Source organism: Rattus norvegicus, chromosome 9 (assembly GCF_021556685.1).
Source record: "Rattus norvegicus strain SHRSP/BbbUtx chromosome 9, alternate assembly SHRSP_T2T, whole genome shotgun sequence".
Lineage (NCBI taxonomy): Eukaryota > Metazoa > Chordata > Mammalia > Rodentia > Muridae > Rattus > Rattus norvegicus.
Window position 1 is genome coordinate 118,479,680 of NC_141542.1, and position 19,072 is coordinate 118,498,751.

General features: G+C 44.1%; 1 protein-coding gene and 1 long non-coding RNA gene across 14 annotated transcripts in view; one reads left to right on the forward strand and one right to left on the reverse strand.

The window, feature by feature from the left end:
• LOC134480617 (uncharacterized) overlaps nucleotides 1–19,072 on the forward strand; it is a 65,284-nt gene that overhangs the window by 38,891 nt on the left and 7,321 nt on the right. The window lies entirely within an intron of this gene.
• LOC148003874 (uncharacterized) overlaps nucleotides 11,586–19,072 on the reverse strand; it is a 68,092-nt gene continuing 60,605 nt past the window's right edge. For 2 of the 13 annotated variants that reach the window (XR_015629784.1, XR_015629791.1), the window contains 3 exons: nucleotides 15,801–16,395; nucleotides 14,995–15,052; nucleotides 14,165–14,622 (listed from right to left, as the gene is read on the reverse strand). Coding sequence is in view for 1 of the 13 variants with exons in the window: in XM_087569037.1 (XP_087425163.1) it covers nucleotides 14,613–14,622 (10 nt within the window). In the remaining 12 variants the exon portion in view is untranslated. Of the gene's footprint in view, nucleotides 12,526–14,164; nucleotides 14,623–14,994; nucleotides 15,053–15,146; nucleotides 16,396–19,072 lie in introns of those variants that run through there. The other 11 variants (XR_015629780.1, XR_015629787.1, XR_015629786.1 and 8 more) reach the window with 8 other exon arrangements.

Consider the following 19,072-nt stretch of genomic DNA (forward strand, 5'->3'; position numbering starts at 1 on the left):
CGCACACTGGCACTTTCCCCTTAGGACCCTGTAATTTTTGTCTGGATATTAATCACACGCTGTATTATCGCACCATTTTGTGTTTCATTTAATAAAGCCTGTTTCCCGGTTTTGCGTCACCAAAAGAAAACATCTCGGAGAACCACAGGATCCTGAACAGTGCACATGGGGTTCTATTTCTAAATGACAGAGAAATAAAGAGCCGAAAAGAACACAGTCCTGGTAAAATTCAAGTAGGAAAATCAGAGATGCGTTAGCGCAAACGGGATCCAAAAACACTTTTCACATCTATGAAACAAATAAGGTCTACAGAGAAAAAGAACAAAGTTAATTCCCTTTAAAATTTAGTCAGAGAAGATGTAAATGTGTAGCATATACGAATGGCAATGTATGTAGCACACGGCAAAGCCTGGTAAGTCTTCAATGGTGCCAAAGAAACCTTCCCAATGGCGGGGGGGGGGGGGGGGAGGAGGGGGGGGGCTAGGCATACTGCGGAAAGTAAACACAGGAGTAAAGAAGCAAATAAAGAATACACTACATTTTTTCTTACGCCGTTATAAACATCTGGAGCACGGGGGTGGGAGAGGTGGGAGTGGGGGTGGGGGGAGGCATGCCTAACACATGACATTCATCTGCAGAAAGAGGGCACACCCTACCAGGAATACTCCCAAGAAGGGAGTTGCCTTGTAATGAATGAATGCGAGAGAAAATGGATCTCTGGCTGGGACCTCCCGACCCTGTTTGCAACATTAATAAAAAGCAGGCTTGCGTGAGAACCTATTTATAGTTACATCTAGGACACTTGGGTGAGCCTGAGCGACCGGCCAGAGATTCTTCGCAGCATGATTAACTCTAGGGCAATGTGTAGTGGGCTGTTGCACGGGGCTGTGTTGGGTCTGGTCTAGTTTAATGACTTTAATGATCTGGAAAGGGAAGTAAATAGAATTTATAGGTGTTACTCAATTTTCCTCTGAGTTCGTGGCCCTGAGTTAGACACTTCCTGGCATTATGGATGGCGCTCAATCTGGCACAGAAAGGGTTGGATTAACAGCCTCTCGTCCTTCACTCTTGACCGCTTGCCTTGCATGGTAGAATTGATATCTTTGCACCTGGCCCATTTTGCAAGCCCTGGGATCCTTGGAAACATTTTTCCTTTGTTTCCTTTTGCTGTATTTCTACTGCAAGAGTATGTGAAATGGCTTCCCTTTGTCCTGTATGCTGTTGTTATGATTCAGAGAATTTGTGCTCTGATCTCTCTCTCTCTCTCTCTCTCTCTCTCTCTCTCTCTCTCTCACACACACACACACACACACACACACACACACACACACACACACACACACAGCATACCATCTTCTATTACATTTAATTCAAACTCAACTACCATTTTTGTGAGTTGGATAGTCAAATATATGTCTGCTTCTCTCTTGATTAGAATATGTGTATATATGTGCTTAATAAAAAAGTCTTTAGTATCACAAGAAAACATGTTTTTAAAATATGTTACCAAAAGATCAAAAATCATAGACCAGCCAGGCATAGTGGTACACACCTTTAATTCTAGGCCTCCCAGAGGCAGGGATCTCTGTGAGTTTGAGACCAGCCTGGTCTGTATAGTAAATTCCAGAGAACCAGGGCTACATGGTAAGATCTTGTCTCTCTCTATATATATATAGAGAGAGGTGGCTCACTTAGGAGACAGAGGGTCAGGTGTTCAAGGCCATGCTTATATATCTAAAAAGAGAAGGTCAACCTGTGTTACATGAAACCCTGTTTCAAAACAAAAATTTTAAAAGAGTAATATGGGGTTGGGGATTTAGCTCAGTGGTAGACCACTTGCCTAGCAAGCGCAAGGCCCTGGGTTCGGTCCCCAGCTCCGAAAAAAAGAAAAAAAGAAAAAAAAAGAGTAATATGGCGTCTTAGAAAGCAAGAAATAAACACATTGACTTTAAAATGTATAAAAGCATTACCTAGAAGAAAAAATATGAATGGCTTATAAACACAGATCAAAAGGTCCTACATTAGACATAAAAGGCAAAACATTAAGATGGATATAAATTAGTTTCTATCATATTAGCCAACTGCAAAAGCCACATCTTTGAAGGGCACAAGTGTTTAACCACAAAGCCTTATATTCTCCAGTAAATTTGTTTTTTATTTATGATCTATAACACTCATTCTCAGATAACCTAAAAATCACGTGCCCATGTACACACACACACACACACACACACACACACACACACACACACACAGAGAGAGAGAGAGAGAGAGAGAGAGAGAGAGAGAGCACTTTAATCTTCTGAAACATTATTGATAACGATGATACACTGGCAGAAACTAAATAAGCACCATTAAATGGATGCCAAATCAGTTACACAGATGTACTTAACTGAAAAGGTGGCAGGAAACAGTCTTGTAAGAGTCAAGGTGAATCATGGTTAGGACACATTGTTAAGTGAATAAGTGCAATGAGGACATTTGGTTAAATGTGCTACATAGTTTCATATATGTGCAGATGTCTTGATGGAAAGATAAAGGTTTGGAGAGATTCCTGCAGAAAGGTTGCCCTATCTGTGGAGCCTGGAATTCCGGGGAGCTGCAGGGAGCTGTGACACTGCACTTTCTTCCCCTCTGCTCCTCTGCACTGTTTTAAAATAGACACACTTGCAACTTACTTATACACTTCGACAATAAAATAGAAGTACCCTTCTCTAAATAGACTCTATTTCCACTTAGGGGTTAATTTTAATTAAACCCCCTGACATAGGCACAGAAATAGACACACACTATCCTTTAAGTTGATTAATACTCAAAAGAGTAAAACTCGGAATTGGCGTTATTAATTTTTCTATGTCATCACTGAGAATTAAAATAATTGACAAGAAAGTTCTCTGAGCCATGCACACTCTTACTAATGAAAAGCATCAGAGAGCTAAGCAAGGAGCATACTGCAAGGGCTCATGGGATCAAACATGGAGGAGCATAGTACAAGGGCTCATTGGACTGAACTGAACAAGGGGCATATTGCAAGGGCTCATGGGATCATACTGAACAAGGAGCACACTGCAAGAGCTCATGGAATCAAACAAGGCATGCTGCAAGGGCTCATGGGATCTGGAGAGTAGAGGTGTGAGAATGTTGGGAAAGGGACAGAGATCTAGGGACTGGTGGAGATGAATTATTCAAGAAGACATCATAACCTTGTCATATTGTCAAAATCTCTTGAGTTTGCCTGTGGTAGTGCACACCTTTAATCCCAGCCTTCCGGGTGACAGAATCAGGTGGATCTCTGTGAGTTTGAGGTCAACTTGGTCTACAGAGTGAGTTCCAGAATAGTCAGGGCTGCACAGAGAAACTTTGTCTTGAAAAAACAAATAAACAAACACACAAACAACAAAAATAAATTTAAAAAACATCTTTTGAGGGCTAGAGAGAGGGTTCCACAGTTAAGAGCACTGACTGCTCGTCCAAGGGACCCGGCACTAACATGGTGGCTCACAATCATCTGTTACTTCAGCCCTAGGTTTTCCAATGTAGTTGATGTCTCTATGCAGGTGAGGACACATACAAGATAAGACAAGGCCTGTGACTGGGCAGTGAAAGAGTAAGGTGGGGACAGAGTTTTTGAAGGCAGGGGAAAGAAAAAGAAAGGAGAAAGAACCAAGATAGAGGCAGAGGGTGACCCAGATCCGTGTGGCCTTAAATGGCTACAGGTAATTATGAGTAGGATGGATTTTTATGGGCCAATTCGTTTTATCTAGGTGGGCAGTTTATATTGTTATCAATTGGTTGTGAGTTTATCGTGTGGACACTTTGTGGATTAAGAATTTAAAATATAAATCTGATTGCTAAATTATAAGCTTATTGAGTTTTGATTTTTAACAGGTTACTGGGAGTTGATACTATAACCACAGGGGGCAGATGCTGGGAATGTGAGTGGAGTCCCTAGTAAGAGAGCCTTGAGACAGGCCTTCTCTGAATGAAACTGGTGTGGCAGTGGCCCACCTTGGGAACTAGATGGATGGAGAAATTGCTGCCGGGCTCAGAGAGTAGCCGTCAGCAGCGTGAGATGGAGATTGGGAGCTTTGCTGTTTAAGATGAAAATACCCTGCAGATGCCACGTGACCCATGGGTGCCGGCATTAGCGTGGGATGGTAGAGTAATTTCTAATAATTACCGCAATAGTCCAATGGCCTTTTCTGGCTTCCAAGGCATACATGTGGTGCACAGAAATGCATAGAAGCAAAGCATCCATACACAAAAGATAATAATTTAAATATGAAAATAAATAATGAAGAAGCCTGTCCCTTCAGTGTAACTCACTCTGAGGGAACCCTAAACCAATTTCTAAATCCTTAAGTGTAAAAACAAGACTACAGAGCCACAACAGATACGTGGTCCACAGGACGAGTGACAGACGGATCTGACTGAACCTGTGCCAGCCTTGAAATCAACTGGTATTTACTTTTTGAGGACTGTGGACTTTATTGTGTATATGCCATTGGCTCCTCAAAACGACACAGAAGTCTGTGTTCACTGCCCTTAGAAGATGAGGTCAATACCAGCTAAGGCAGCATGGTGTTCACATCTATACTTCAGCGCAGTCCAAGATCCGATGCTTTTCTTAAAAGGTAAATGTGTTGACTGCCAAGACACCCTCAGTACAAATTGGATTTTGTTTCTCTCTCTCTTTTTTAAAGATTTATTTAGTTTTATTTATCTGAGTACACTCCAACCGTCTTCAGACACAGCAGAAGAGGGCATCAGATCCCATTACAGATGGTTGTGAGCCACCATGTGGTTGCTGGGAATTGAACTCAGAACCTCTGGAAGAGCAGTCAGTGCTCTTAACCGCTGAGCCATCTCTCCGGCCCTTGTTTTTCTTTCTAAAGGCCCAGTCCTGTTCACACTGGAGCTGCTATATGGAGTTCCATCCATTGTTTCAGGAATGTTCAGAGATTCACTATAGAAGATTTCTGACAGGCAAGAATGACTTTAGAATAAAATGTTACTGGACGCATGCCTAAAAGACAAGGGATTGCTGTGTACCTGTTCAAGATCAGATGGCCCTGTATGTTATACTCTGAAGTCTGATTCTCAGTCCACTTATTTGCAAGGACAGTGTAGCAACATACACAAACAAAGCACGAGGTCTGTGTGAAGCTAACGTTGTTTTGGCTCCCATCACAACTGGGGATGATTTTTTTTTTCCCTCTCAACTCATTCTATTCTTTGAACTTAGGGATTTGATGCATTTGTGACAGATCTGGAAACAAAGCTCAAATGTGCCAAAATTGCCACAGGGCTAACAAACAGCGCAGTGCCTGTGACAGATATAACCACACACCTGCTCCCACCATCTGTGTGAGGGGCTGAGGTGACCCTCTTCCACAGGCAAGCAGGTTGGCTCAGTTTGCTCAGTTGAAAGTTGATTTGCAAAGAGACATCGACTTGGCAGCTCCGCCTTCAGGGCTCCAGCCTCTAAACTTGTCACATCCAAGTAAAGTCTGGACCATCCAACAAAAGGAAGGAGAGAAATGGATCTGCTTGCTCCTAACTTACACGGCGCCAGGGAAGGAGCCGAAGAGATGGCTGTTAGTTGTTAACATGACTGAGGACTGAGCCGATGGCTTCCTTACCTAACAGGCGAGACTAGCGAACGAGAAGGTGAGGGAAGACCGCTCTCTTGTCACGTAGCTTTATTTGATCCATTCGCTGCTTGTCTCCCAAAATAGGGGATGCTTGTGTCATTCAAGGCATCCACACAGAGTCTTTGCAATGAAGAGAGGAAAGGAAGAAGGAGATATAAAAGAAGAAGAAAAACAACGGCAGAGACCTGTCAGTGTTTACGTGACGATGGTGTCTCCGGCTAAACTCTTCTACAATCAAAAATTGACAAATGACGCAAGAGGATGGAGTTTACTGCTTAAAGATTTTAGTCTCAAGGACGGGGGCAGTGAATACCCAGGGGCCAAAAGGTACACTTGATCTTAGCTAAAAGGCCAAATGCTACGGTAAACATTCCTGCGCACAGTATTAACATCGGCTGCCCGTGGGCCGGAAGGACGCTCTGCATCCTTCTGAGCCTCACTGGCGGTCCGCAGTTTTTTGACCCTTGACCTGGCCTTGCCCCTGTCCAAAACATACTCAGACTTCGCTCGCTCAGGCGTCCTCCACACCCCACAGAGGACTGACTACATCAAATTTAACTTTTTCTTTGCAGTTATTTATTTGTGTTTCTGTGAGCGTGCGCCCAAGAGCACACAGCGAAGCCCAGGTTTGGCCATCAGAGGCCAACTCGTGGGAGTCTCCTTCCATCGTGTGGGCCCTGGGGACCGCACTGGGAATGAAACTCAGGTTGTCAGGCTAGAAATTTTGTTTCGCTTGATCAGCACTTGTGCTCCTTAGCTTTCAGACCCTGCCAGCATCCACCCTATCTGTTTCTGTGAGTCGCACTGTTTAAGAGCCCGTGTGTGATGCTGAATCCTGCACTGTGTGTCTTTCTGACCTTAACTCTCCGTTGAGCCCATTCGTTTCCCACACTGGGTGCTGAAGGCAAATGATTCGGAAGCCGGATGGAGACTGTGTGTAGCTTGCTCAACCGTCTGCAACTCCGGTAGGTTCGATTCCCTGGGTTGCTCCTTTACGCCTGCAGTGAGAGCTGACTTCCCTGTCAGAGCCTCGTCTTGACACTGTTGCTCACCCTGGACGCCTGGGCTGCTGGCCCTAGATCTGCTCTCACGAAGCAGTCTGCATGACTTCCCTCTCTTCTTTCTCCCCGATATTCACGTCCTCCTGCTGCTGCCCCCTGGTTCGTTCGCTCTGTCATTTTGCCGCTGTTTCCGAGTGACAAATGAGCGTCAACCTTCTTCACTTTATGAGATTGTTAATGTCTCTAAAAGGCAGGATGCACCACAGCATCCCGGCGAAGCTGACGCTAATGCCGCCAAACCTATGAAAATCTCCTCAGACAAGTGAGTCAATAAAGGAAGTAAATCTCCGTCAGCAGACTTCTCTGCCCATTAGATTGAGAATTCCGTGCCAGCCACATTTAAAATCGTGTATGATATTAAAACTAATCAGTGTTTATTAAAATTCAGACATGTTCACAACTGTTGGAGCAGCCGAGTGCCTGTAAGTTAAATTGATTTTGGTCCTCAGACACCCATTCACAGCAAGGCTTCCCACCTTCATAATGAAATACAGTTGTGGAGGGGGCTTTATGGAGTGCCACCCATCTGATTTATACGCGACCTTGACTGGGAATACTCTGTGTGGGAGAACGTGAACGTTACCCCCTCCCCCACTCCGACTGCACGGCTGCTGTGTGCTCCCGTTTGCAGCTCACACAGACACAACAAATACCAAGTCAGGTTCCTTCAGCCTACATCAGACACAACGTGGACGGAGTGTTCAGACTCGATAGTAACCCGCTCAACCGGAGGCCGACTAAGCCAGCCCTGAGATGGTGCAGGAAACAACTCCAGGGGCCTTTATAATTCCAAAAGGAAAAGAACAATCAGACTCTACACATCGAAAACCTGGTCTTAGGCACATCTGAACTCAGTGGAAGCTTGCAGCTTGACCAGCTCTGTAACGACTTGATATTCTAAGACAGCCCAGTCGAGGCCTGTGGGAAGAAAGGATCAACCCTGATTGGACTTTGTTTGCTGAGACCAACCTGCATGCAGACCTGAGGTCTCCACGCTCTCTGGTTCTCAAGTGTGGCCAGAGGTGGCAGAGGATTGGTGGACTGTCCTCTGTCTCCGCCGTATTCCCTTCGGGGAAATTTTATTCGATAACATTTTTTCCTCTTGCCAAACTGTGCATGGGTTGGCCAAAATCTACAACCCTTAAAGCCATTCTTCTGATGAATGGCTGGTGAAGAATCAGGAGAAACAGCTGCCAATCCCAGCGCAGCCCGATCCGTCTGTGGGGTTATGACAACCGCGTTTTGATTTTTTTAGGCTTGAGAATTGTGTCAGTTTTCTATTAAACAGAACATCCCGAGAACAATCTTTGTCCTTTAGTGTTTTGTAATTTAAAGTTGAGTCTCAAATGTCTTTCCCGTGGCCGAATCAAGTGTGCATTTGGTAGTATTTTGTTTTCCGGGGGACCGTTCATGGGTCAGAGCCTCTGTGTAACATTGAAGTATGAGTTTGTGTCAGAAGACAGAGTCCCACTGGGTTCCACAGCTTCAGGGACATCCGATGCTGATGGGCCACTGGCTTTACTTTTTTGGCGGGGTGGGGCGCCTTTTTTGTGAAAGGCAGCAGGTTGATGCCCATGCAGTCAGTCACAGACCACCCTCTTCACCTGCCCTGTGTTTTAAAAACTGAGCAGTTCCTAAATAAAACAGGTTTTGCAGATAACGCCGAGGTTGTTTGTGATAACCGGCTTCACCCTCTGCTCCCTCTCACTTAGATCTCTGCTCACACAACACTCCAACCTCTACTTTCAACCCTAGTCATGCCTTAGCCGCATTCTCCTTTCCCTAAGCTTCTCCAGCAGAGTTCTCCTGCCTTGTTCTGCCTTGAGTTACTAAGACTCCAGGCCCTCTCAATGCCACCCTCAAATCCTCAGCAGCGAGCAGAATGGGGGCCAAGCCACACAAACTCTCACCGCTCCCCACGTGGGATCCTCGGCTCCCAGTGACTTTCTAGACTAGTGATTGTTTTTTCCTAGCTGGAAAAGGTGCCAGTCTCTTTCTGTGTGTGTGTGTGTGTGTGTGTGTCTTCTCGTCCATTGTTCTTTGGGGGTGGTGTACTCTTAAATTTGGGGAAGAGTGACTTTCCGTAAGAGAAGAGTTGCATGGGTTCCTCCAGACTATGACTTCTGTATTCTGAGGAGATGGTTACATTCTCTCCCCCCCCCCCAACTGTTGATAGTTTCCCCTCTTACAAATTCTTTTATTCCCATGAAAGGAAAAAAGGAAGAAGGGCTATCTATGGGGGAAGAGATAGGAAAGAGGAACTTTTGTTAACTGAATCAGGAGTAATTTATCTCTATTACAGACAACAGGCTGAAAGAATAGAGGGTTTGTTGGAATACACTTTGGTTTTGTGCATGCATTCATGTATATCTGTGTGCATATTTGTGCCTGTGGAGACCGGAAGTCAATATCTGGGCCCCTCTTCAATTGCTCTGCACATCATTGTTGTTTGACACAGTTTCTTACTCAATCTAGAACTTAAAGGCATCTAACTTGGTTGGCTAGAACTTGCCCAAGGGATCTTCCTAACTCCTTGTCCCCAGTACTGAGATCATCACACCACTGTTCCTAAATTTTTACATTGGTGCTGGGGCCTCAGATCAGGCCTTCTTGCTTGCATGACAAGCACTTTACCAAAGGCGTCACCACCCCTGTCCCCAAACATAACATGGAATAAAAATATGGTAGAGTCAAATCAAATCATAGTTGATTCTGTCTGCATAGAAACCTGGCAATTTAAATATTGTCAGCCTCAATATCCTTACTTTTAAAAATAGAAAAAAAATAATTTCATGTAACATGGTTTTCAAAGGACTACCCAAGATACGTGACAGTCCCTTACACTAAGGACTGGCCCCAGCAGTCACTCAGTAAATATTCCCCTTCATGTTGTCATTATTATGGATAACAAACGAGGAAGCTGATTGGGATGGTTCGTATATGCTTGGCCCAGGGAGTGGCACTATTAGGTGTGGCCTTGGAGTGCATGTGCCACTGTGGGCATGGGCTTAAGATCCTCACCCTAGCTACCTGGAAGCCAGTATTCTGCTAGCAGCCTTCTGATGAAGATGTAGAACTCCCAGCTCTTCCTGCACCATGCCTGCCTGGACACTGCCATGCTCTCACCTTGATAATGATGGACTGAACCTCCGAACCTGTGAGCCAGCCCCAATTGAATGTTGTCCTTTATAAGACTTGCATTGGTCATGGTGTCCGTTCACAGCAGTAAAACCATAACTAAGACACTGATGTTTAATTTATAGCTCACCTATCGTGGGGACAACAGTTACCATGTGAGCATTGTAGAAAGACTTGTGCACGTTCCTACAGAGTGCCAGGCATCTTGACTAATGAGTACATTCCCCTCCAATCCTGTGGTTGGGTAGAATGAAGAGTTCACAGACTAAAACAAAAGGTGCTTGAGTAAATCTCAGAAACACATTCTGAATTTACCTCGGCAGCCAGCATTACTCAAAGAACAGGAATCCCAGGGCAAAAGGCTTCTGGCAAGAGGCAGAGGATATGTTTAAATGGCATGGCCCTGAGCTGTGCAGCCCTTTCTGCTTACAGCTCTCAGCTGCTCTGTGTGTTAAGCACACAGAGATGCTGGTGTTTGGAGAGCTTCTCTTTGTCCCCACCCACACGGCAAGTGTCTGTTCCCACTTTCTCTCCGCGCTGGGTTGAACATGGTACATCAGACTCCCTGAATCTGTCAGATCTCTTGGTTGCTGTTGACAACTAAGACTTCGGAGCCTGGAGGGATTTGTTGAGGGGGAGCAGTTCTGGGTGTCCTCTGCTGTGACTGGGCTCCCGGCCTCTTGATAATGCGCAACAGCTGCGGTAGAACATCTCATTCCCAGTGACATCATGTTGGAAATGAAGAACCGGCCTCCACACTCATTTGTACGGTCATTTGTATGATTGAATTTCCCATTTTGAGGGAGGCAAATGACACTTTTATCTAAAAACAATTTAGCTTTCTTCCTTTGAGGGGGAGGATTCAGATGTGCTGGCAGAATACAAAACAGGTTACAGAGAAAGGAAGAGGATCTGGATGAAAGGAAGCAACAGAGACTTGGATGAGCGTCTACCCGCTTTCGCATGCCGTGATCACACACTAACAATCCTCTTCCTCAGTTATTTACTCTCTTAAGTTGGCTCCACCCCTGTGTTTCCAAAGAAGGATGTGGACAGCCAAGTGTTCAACTTGCAGTCATCGCATGGTCAAGCTGTTGGATACCTGAACTGATCTGAAAGCAGGATTGCTACTTGGGTGAGTGGGGGGCTTTGTGAGAGAGCTTGTATGAGGCAGAGCTGTGTGAGAGAGACAGAGCTGTGTGAGAGAGACAGAGCTGTGTACAGCTGTGTGAGACAGCCTCATATTCTGCTTGCACCAGCAGCCATATGTGTGTTGAATCATCATCTATTACCCAGGTCCACATCTGTAGTCAGTGCAGCAGCAGGGGACACAGCCCTTGGTTTGTCATCACAACAAAGATGAAGCCAGATCGGTACCCTGCTCAGTTGTGGACACCCACATCACAAAGGCATTTTGATAGGAAAGGCTATATTGATTCAGAACTCCACGTCAAGTCCTGGAGGATGGCACTCTAGGAGTAGCAAGTGTAATTTTTTTTGCTATAACATCTTAGTTAATTGTGGTATGGTTTTCAAATCTCCCTACTTCTGCTCCTTTTCCTTAAAATTTTTCAAAATGTCTTCAAAAGAGGAAGACCCCTTCCCCCTGGCTTTCCCGGACCTTCGTCTCTGTGTCTGCACCTCTCGCCACCTGAAGTGAGAGCACCAGGGACCACATCTTCATGGTTGCCTGTCTTGTTTCCTTTTTAGCTGTATATGTGGGCTGAACATTCTAAATAAACCAAGATTTATTCATGAGACAACTCCAAGTTCTTCTAAAGGATGTGCTTTACATTCAAGGAAACCATGATGTGCTTCCCCATACGGTAGCAAGAAGAATTAGTGTAGCAAGATCTGAGCCTATGATAGGACTGAACTGTCACCAAGTGGTTGTCAAGGGACTTGGGTAGAAAGAAGGTGGAAATGAAGAAGCAGATACTGTATTAAAATCAGGTCTGTAATTTTAGGGCATATCTTGCGTTGTTGGTGGAGTATGGGTGTCTCATCTCAACATGCATGACCTTTGAAGGGCACTCGTTCTTCTTTAACTTGATGTATATGGGGTGGAGAGAGAACTCTGTGGTTAAGAGCACTGGCTTCTCTTACAGAGGACCTGAATTCAGTTCCCAGTACCCCATAGCTACTTACAGCTATAACTCCAGTCCCAGGAGGATCTACCACCCTCTTCTGGCCTCTGTGGGCATGCACATGGTAAACTTCTTTCTTGTGGGGAAAACACTCAAACACATAATACATAAATAAATATTTTAAGTTTTAAGTTGAAAGCTTTTCTATCAAGAAGAGGCCATTAGCCACATAACTAGAGCTGCTGTAATCAACCACAGAGTCACAAAACCATTTCCTTATGGTCCTGTCTATCCGCCATGGAGATGGCAGGGTCATTTTCATCCCGCAGAGTCTGGTAATCATGTAGATATTCATCTTCTTCCTCATCTGTGACCTACCCTTTTCTTTTATGGACAACAATCATAATGGATTAGGTACACCCAAATAAACTCACTTTGATGACCTCTTCAAGGGCAGCCACATCCTGAAATATACACATGTGTAGTATACACAGTGTAACTCATGACAGGCAATAAAGGGAAAAGAAGCATGGTAACACCTCCTTTCCTCCTGTTAGCAACGGCCATGCCTCCTCATGTATCCATCTGTAAGGAAGAAAAGATTTCTATTTGAAGGCAAGAGGAGACAGAAGATCCTCAAGACCCACAAAGAGAAAAACCTGTTTAATGCAAAGTGCCCTTTAAAAATGTGCTACGGTACTAAAGAGCTGGCTCAGTTGTTAGGCTGCTCTTCCAGAGGACTTGGGTTCTAGTCAGTATCCCTGACGTGTTGTTGGCCGCAAGTGCATACCTTTAGGAACTGGACTACCTTTCGCATAGTCATTACCCCTCCCTCTCCACACACTCCCTAACTCTAAATCCCCAACCTGTTGATGATGATAAGTACAAAATTCATGTTTCCCATATCCTGTTTCCCATCGCCAATATGTGTTAAGAATTCCAGATCTGGTTTCTGAGTGGTTTCTATAGTGAAACTTCTTGCCAGCTAACCTGTAGAATACACACAAGCGTTCTTGAAGAATGATCATTATTTGCTATAAATAACTGAGAGACGGATGTCCACTGAAGGCCACGGGAAATTAGCTTGTCAACTAGTGTGACAGAGAAGAAATACAAATGAATAATTCCTTCCTCCTTGTTGGCACAAATGCAGAGACATGAAATCTCTCAATGCTCTGGGAAGAAAATGCATTCTTTCAGAAAACAAGGCAGAGTCATGTATCACTTCAGCAGAAAGGCAGACTCGGCGCCACACTGTTTCGGAGCCTTCTACAAATGAGAGACTCAGAGTATTTTAAATGGGAGCATGTGGTACACAGAATCACCACCATGAATCCTGCCCTCTGAGGCAGACTCAAGAATTTAAAACACAGATTCTGGCAACACTCGAGCGACTTCCCGTTACAGCAGAGCTGACAGAGTGGAATGTGAACCACCATTTTGCGAAATGGGTAATCTCAAAAATATGGCCAGCTTGAGAGAGGGGACAAGCCAGCATTAACACTCCTCTCATCCGTTACTGTGAGGCTTCCCAATTCATAGAAACAAGGTTAAAAAAAAAAACAAGATTAGGATGTACTGAGATGGGAAAATGCAAGGATTCCCTGTGTGGTGTGTCATATTAGTCATCAAGGACAATGCAAATTAGAGCAGCACATGGGGGAGTTTGCTTTTCTTCACTACATAAGACACACCCAAGACGGAAGGCAGTAAAGGACCAAAAGCTCCTGGTGTTCTGAGCTATCCATGTAAATTGTCAAAAGGTATCTGTGCGAACATATACATTGTATGCTTCTCTGTGGGAACATTATATGCTTCAAAGCCAAAACCAAAATAGCCTCTGACTGAATAATGGCCAATTATGGTCAAATTCATTGCTTTTGCTATTAGTGTTTTTTTTTAAAAAAAACAAAATATAATTTCATTAAAAAAGTACCATAAAATTATAATCATAATAATTTAAAATTTAACCAAATAAATGATGTCTTTATACAATTAAGAATATTGGCCAAATAGTTCAGTATGTAAAGATACTTATCAAGAAAGCTGACAACTAAGTTTGTTCCTTTAGGGACCCATATCGTAGAAGGAGAGAACCAAATTCCTCAAGTTGTTCTCTGGTCTTCAATCTTGGACTGTGTCACTCACACACACATACGTACACATACACTAATAATAGTTTCTAAAAAAGCCTTTCCAAAGAAATGTTTTAGAAGCATACATATTGTATTCTACATTTCTATTACTGTATGAAATGGGCACAGACCCATGACTGGAAGATTACATAAATCGCAGATGTAATTTACCATTATCAATAAAAGAGTAGATGGAGAGATAGAGCTAATGAGAGGAGGGGGAAGGGAGGGGAAGAGGGAAGAGAAGGAGAGGGGAGAGGAGAGGGAAGGGGAGAGGGAGGAAAGCTTTGAAGTGATTTTAGTCATAGAAAGATGAGGATGTGACCAGAGTCAGAGCGTGGATAGAAACGTGGAGGGAAGAGGGGTTTCTGGCTGGGGCCATGTACAATACAGGTGTGAGAAGAGGGGAATTGCTCTCATAAGTTCATGAATTAGTGGAATATTTGTCCCAGGAGAGACCCTGATAAGCCCCACCCTCCTACTTTTCTGGATAGAGGTCAATGGTACTCAGGAACTCTTCTAGCTCCAGCACGGTCTTCAGATGATCCTGGAAAGGAAGCAGAGGTTCGATTTCTTTAAAAAATTCTTTTAAATCCACTTCTTAGTCTAACATATGTGTGTATTAGTTTCCAGTCATATATATGAATATATGCATGTTTTTCAGGATCCCCAAATAACTTTTTTTTTCATATGACCTTTATTTCATATCAGCCTACAGACCACCTGGTAAAGTTTAGAATCCCAGAATGTGGCATTAAAGGCCTTAGAGAGCACTCAGAAGCATAACGCTGCTTAGAAGCTGAAAGAGCTGTTTTTATACACTGTCTCATATGCCAGAATCTCACAGAAGCCAAGAGACTACTGAACAGCCTCTGCGTCCAGCTTACCGACGACCACGCTTACCCACGACCACGCTTACCGACGACCACGCTTGTGTCACATCTTCTGTTCCTTCCTACTTCTCTTGTTTTTATTCTCTTCTTAGCAACAAAGGGAAGGAGAGAGAGAGACAGAGACAGAGACAGGGAGAGAGACAGAGAGACAGAGAGACAGACAGAGTTGCAAAATTTCCATATTAATTGATAGAAATGATTGGTTTTATTTTTTAAATTTATTTTTTTACTTATTCACTTTACATTCCACTCACTGCCCCCTCTCCTGGTGTCTTAATTAGGGTTTTACTGCTGTGGACAAACACCATGACCAAGGCAACTCTTATACGGACAACATTTAGTTGGGGCTGGCCTAAGGTTCAGAGGTTCAGTCCATTATCATCAAAATGGGTCATGATAGGCATAGTGCAGGAAGAGCTGGGTTCTACCTCTTCATCGGAAGACCTCTAGAAGAATACCGGCTCCCAGGCAGCTAGGACAAGGATATTAAATCCCACACCCACAAAGCCACACCTACTCCAACAAGGCCATGCTTCCCAACAGTACCACCCCTTGGGCCAACCATATACAAACCATCACATCTGGTCACCCCCTCCTACAATCCTTCCCCCATCCTTCCCCCATTTCTCTTCTGAACAGGTGGGGCCCCCCTACACCTACCCCAACCCTGGTATTTCAAGTCTCTGTGAGGCTAAACACTTCCTCTCCCACTGAGGCCAGACAAGGCAGTCCAGCTAGAACAACACATGCCACATACAGGCAACAGCTTTTGGGATAGCCCCGACTCCAGTTGTTTGGGACCCACATGAAGTTCAAGCTGCACATCTGTTACCTATGAGCAGGGAGGCCTAGGCCCATCCTGTGTGTGCTCTTAGGTTGGTGGTTCAGACTCTGAGAGCCCCAAGGGTTTAGGTTAGTCGGACTCTTGGTCTTCCTGTGGAGTTCCTATTGCCTTCAGAGCCCAGTCCTTCCTCCTATTCTTCCGTAAGAGTCCTCAAGCTCCATCCACTGGCTGCGGGTGTCTATTCTATTCTCTGACACATTTTTCAGTGATCTGTACTGTCTAGCAAGGGATGTCAACCTCTGTTCATAGAGTTCACAATTCCTGTCTTCTCTTTTATAGGCGGCCATTATGGAAGGACTGATTTGGAACCCCCATTTTAAGAGACATTTAAGCAGCATGGTTATCTCATGCATCCATTGCTTCAGTTGCAGACAGAGACAGCACATCCTCTGAAAGAAACCACCAGGCATTGTAGAGAGAAAGAAAGATGACAAAACACGAGCCATTCCTTCGATCGTGTCTTCTGGTGGGAAAGAAAACATGGGTGGATCTGAGCGTGCCCATGCTGGATCCCATGCTGCAGGTGCTATACAATGGGCCGACAGCATCATGGTCAGTGGTTACACGTGTGGCTCTTGAGTCTCTGTAGGGAGAGAATCTACTTTACTTTCAGAACTTCTTGCAAATAGCTCATCTCTTAGCCCCAGTTGCCCTATTTTAGAGTAGAGGCCAACAGAGCCAGTGCATAGTGTATGGCAGGGACTACAGGAGAGGTGATGGACAGCACCACTGGAATGACGGGGATTATCATTGGTTTCAGTAATGAGAGCACAAGAGACACCATGTCTACTTGACTTGAAAGGGTCTGAAGATGCTCCGTGTAAGAGCCAAACCGTGAGAGTGAACTCAGTTTCTGAAATGTAATGGTGGTGGTGGGTACAGAGTCTGGGTAAGGGAACTTTCCTGAACAAAGTGTTAGAAGCAGGACCCAACCTGACACCCTGGAGAACCCTGCTGCAATCTGGAATGGTCAGGGCTGAGTATGCACACCCAGGAGCCATGCATACCAGATCTTCACGCAATGCCCAAGGCCCAGAGATGGACAAGGCAGCTGTTCTGCCCTAGTCCCTGGATCTGGTGTAGTCACTGATGCCTTGCCCTCAGGTTTCTGTTCTGGAAACTGAGGGAGTAAGGCTAGGCAGCAAGTATTGCCCTTTCCACTCTGGAGCACCAGGGATTTAACTCGGGATCTAATTGAGTTAAGCCAGAAGCTTTGGTTTGCCTTTTGTAAAGACCAAATGTTATCATCTGGGAAGACATGGGGAAAAAATGTCAGTGCTACAGAGAGAGAAGCAGAGAGTACACGAAAGTGCGGGGTGAACTTCCATGCAGATGTAGAATTAAGGGGTTTGCTCCTTGGTAGATGCAGTAACCCCAACTAAGAGAAGAATTGCTGTAACTACTCTGTATTGAACCACTGATTTACAAACATGTGGATCTGCTCTGTTGCTGTTGAGGTGTTTTAAAGCTTCGGATACACACACACATCCATCCATACATACATACATATATGTATGTGTATGTGTGCATATGTGATATCTACATCACATATATGAATACACATATGTATATGTATATGTATATCTATATATATGATTATGAGTATGCACACTTGTGTATGTGCATGAGTGGAGTGATGTGTGTGTCTGTGTGTGTACATGTGCATGTGCACACATGCTGTGCACATACTTTGTGCATAGTTAGCACATACTTTAACACTGACCTCTACCTCCAGCCCTATATGTCAGTCACTACCTATCTTTTCATTGGATACTAAATGTTCTGCTGCTGTTATCTGAAAGGACATGTTTTAGCTTGTTATGCAGCTCTAAACTAGAAAAATACATGTTGTTTGTATTAGTCAGGGTTTCGATTGTTGTGTTAAAAAACGATCATAAGCAGTTCAAGGAAAGACTTATTTGCCTTGTATTTCCATGCCCTAATCCATCATTGATGGAAGGCAGGAAAGGAATCTAGAAGAATGAATCGATACAGAGGCCATGGAGGAGTGCTGTTTACAAGTTCCCCACGGCCTGCTAAGTCTTCTCATAGTTTTCTTACAGAACTCAGGACCACAGCCCAAGGGTGTCCCCACCCACAATGGGCTGGGCCCCCCTCCATCAATCATTAATTAAGAAAATGCCCAACAGGCTTGCCCCTAACTGGATATTCTGGAGCCATTTTCTCAATGGAGGCTCCCTCTTCTCAGATGATTCTAGCGTGTGTAAAGTTGACATAAAAATTAGCCAGCACAACACTGTTTGATCACTATTGATTAGGTGATAAAAATTGAATCTAAAGCAGAAGAAAAGAGAAGATAATATAAAATGATGACTGAAAAAGAGAATACCTCCATATTAGAAAAAAGAGAAAACGGGGTTGGGATTTAGCTCAGTGGTAGAGCACTTGCCTAGCAAGCGCAAGGACCTGAGTTCGGTTCCCAGCTCCGAAAAAAAGAATAAAAAAAAAAAGAAAAGAAAAGAAAAAAGAGAAAACAACATGTGGGTTGTTTTGAAAAGAGGTTACCCTCAAGAATAAGTGTTACTAGGAATCTCCTGACTATGGGAGCTGTGATCAGGACTTGAGGTGTGAAAGCATTAAAAAGAGTCACATCTCTTAATTACTTTTTTTTCTGTTGTGAAGAGACATCACAAGACATCACAAGATTTAATTGAGGTCTTGCTCATGATTTCAAGAGCGAGTCTATGATCATCATGATAGGGAACACGGCGGCAGACAGGCAGAGAGTGAGAGACTGGGTTTGGAGTAGGCTTTTGAAACCTCAGTGACCTACCTCTTCCAGCAAGGCCACACCTCCTAATCCTTCCCAAACAGTTCCACTAACTAAGGACCAAGAATTCAAACATATGAGTCTATGGGAGCCTTTCTCACTCAAACCACCACAGTACATTATAGCAGAGGTGACATGTTTGGAGACTCAAAACAAAAAAAAAAAAAAAAAGGGTTTTCTTAAAAGAGAAGGAGAAGAACTTCATTTAGAAGTACAGTTAAAAGAAAACCATGAGAGACAGGGTGATAGGAGAAGTACAGAAGAGGTCCTTTAGAGAAATGCCCCAGATAGAGGAAAACACCAGACTTTTTTTTTTTTTTTTTATCCTTTCAGGGTTGGTGGCAAGTTCTACCCATGGGACTTATTCTGGGATAGGCTATATGACAAAGAGCATGGAGAAGCCATACGCCCTAAAATACTACAACATAACATCACTTCTTAGCTCTGTCCCAGAGAGAGCACTTTGGAG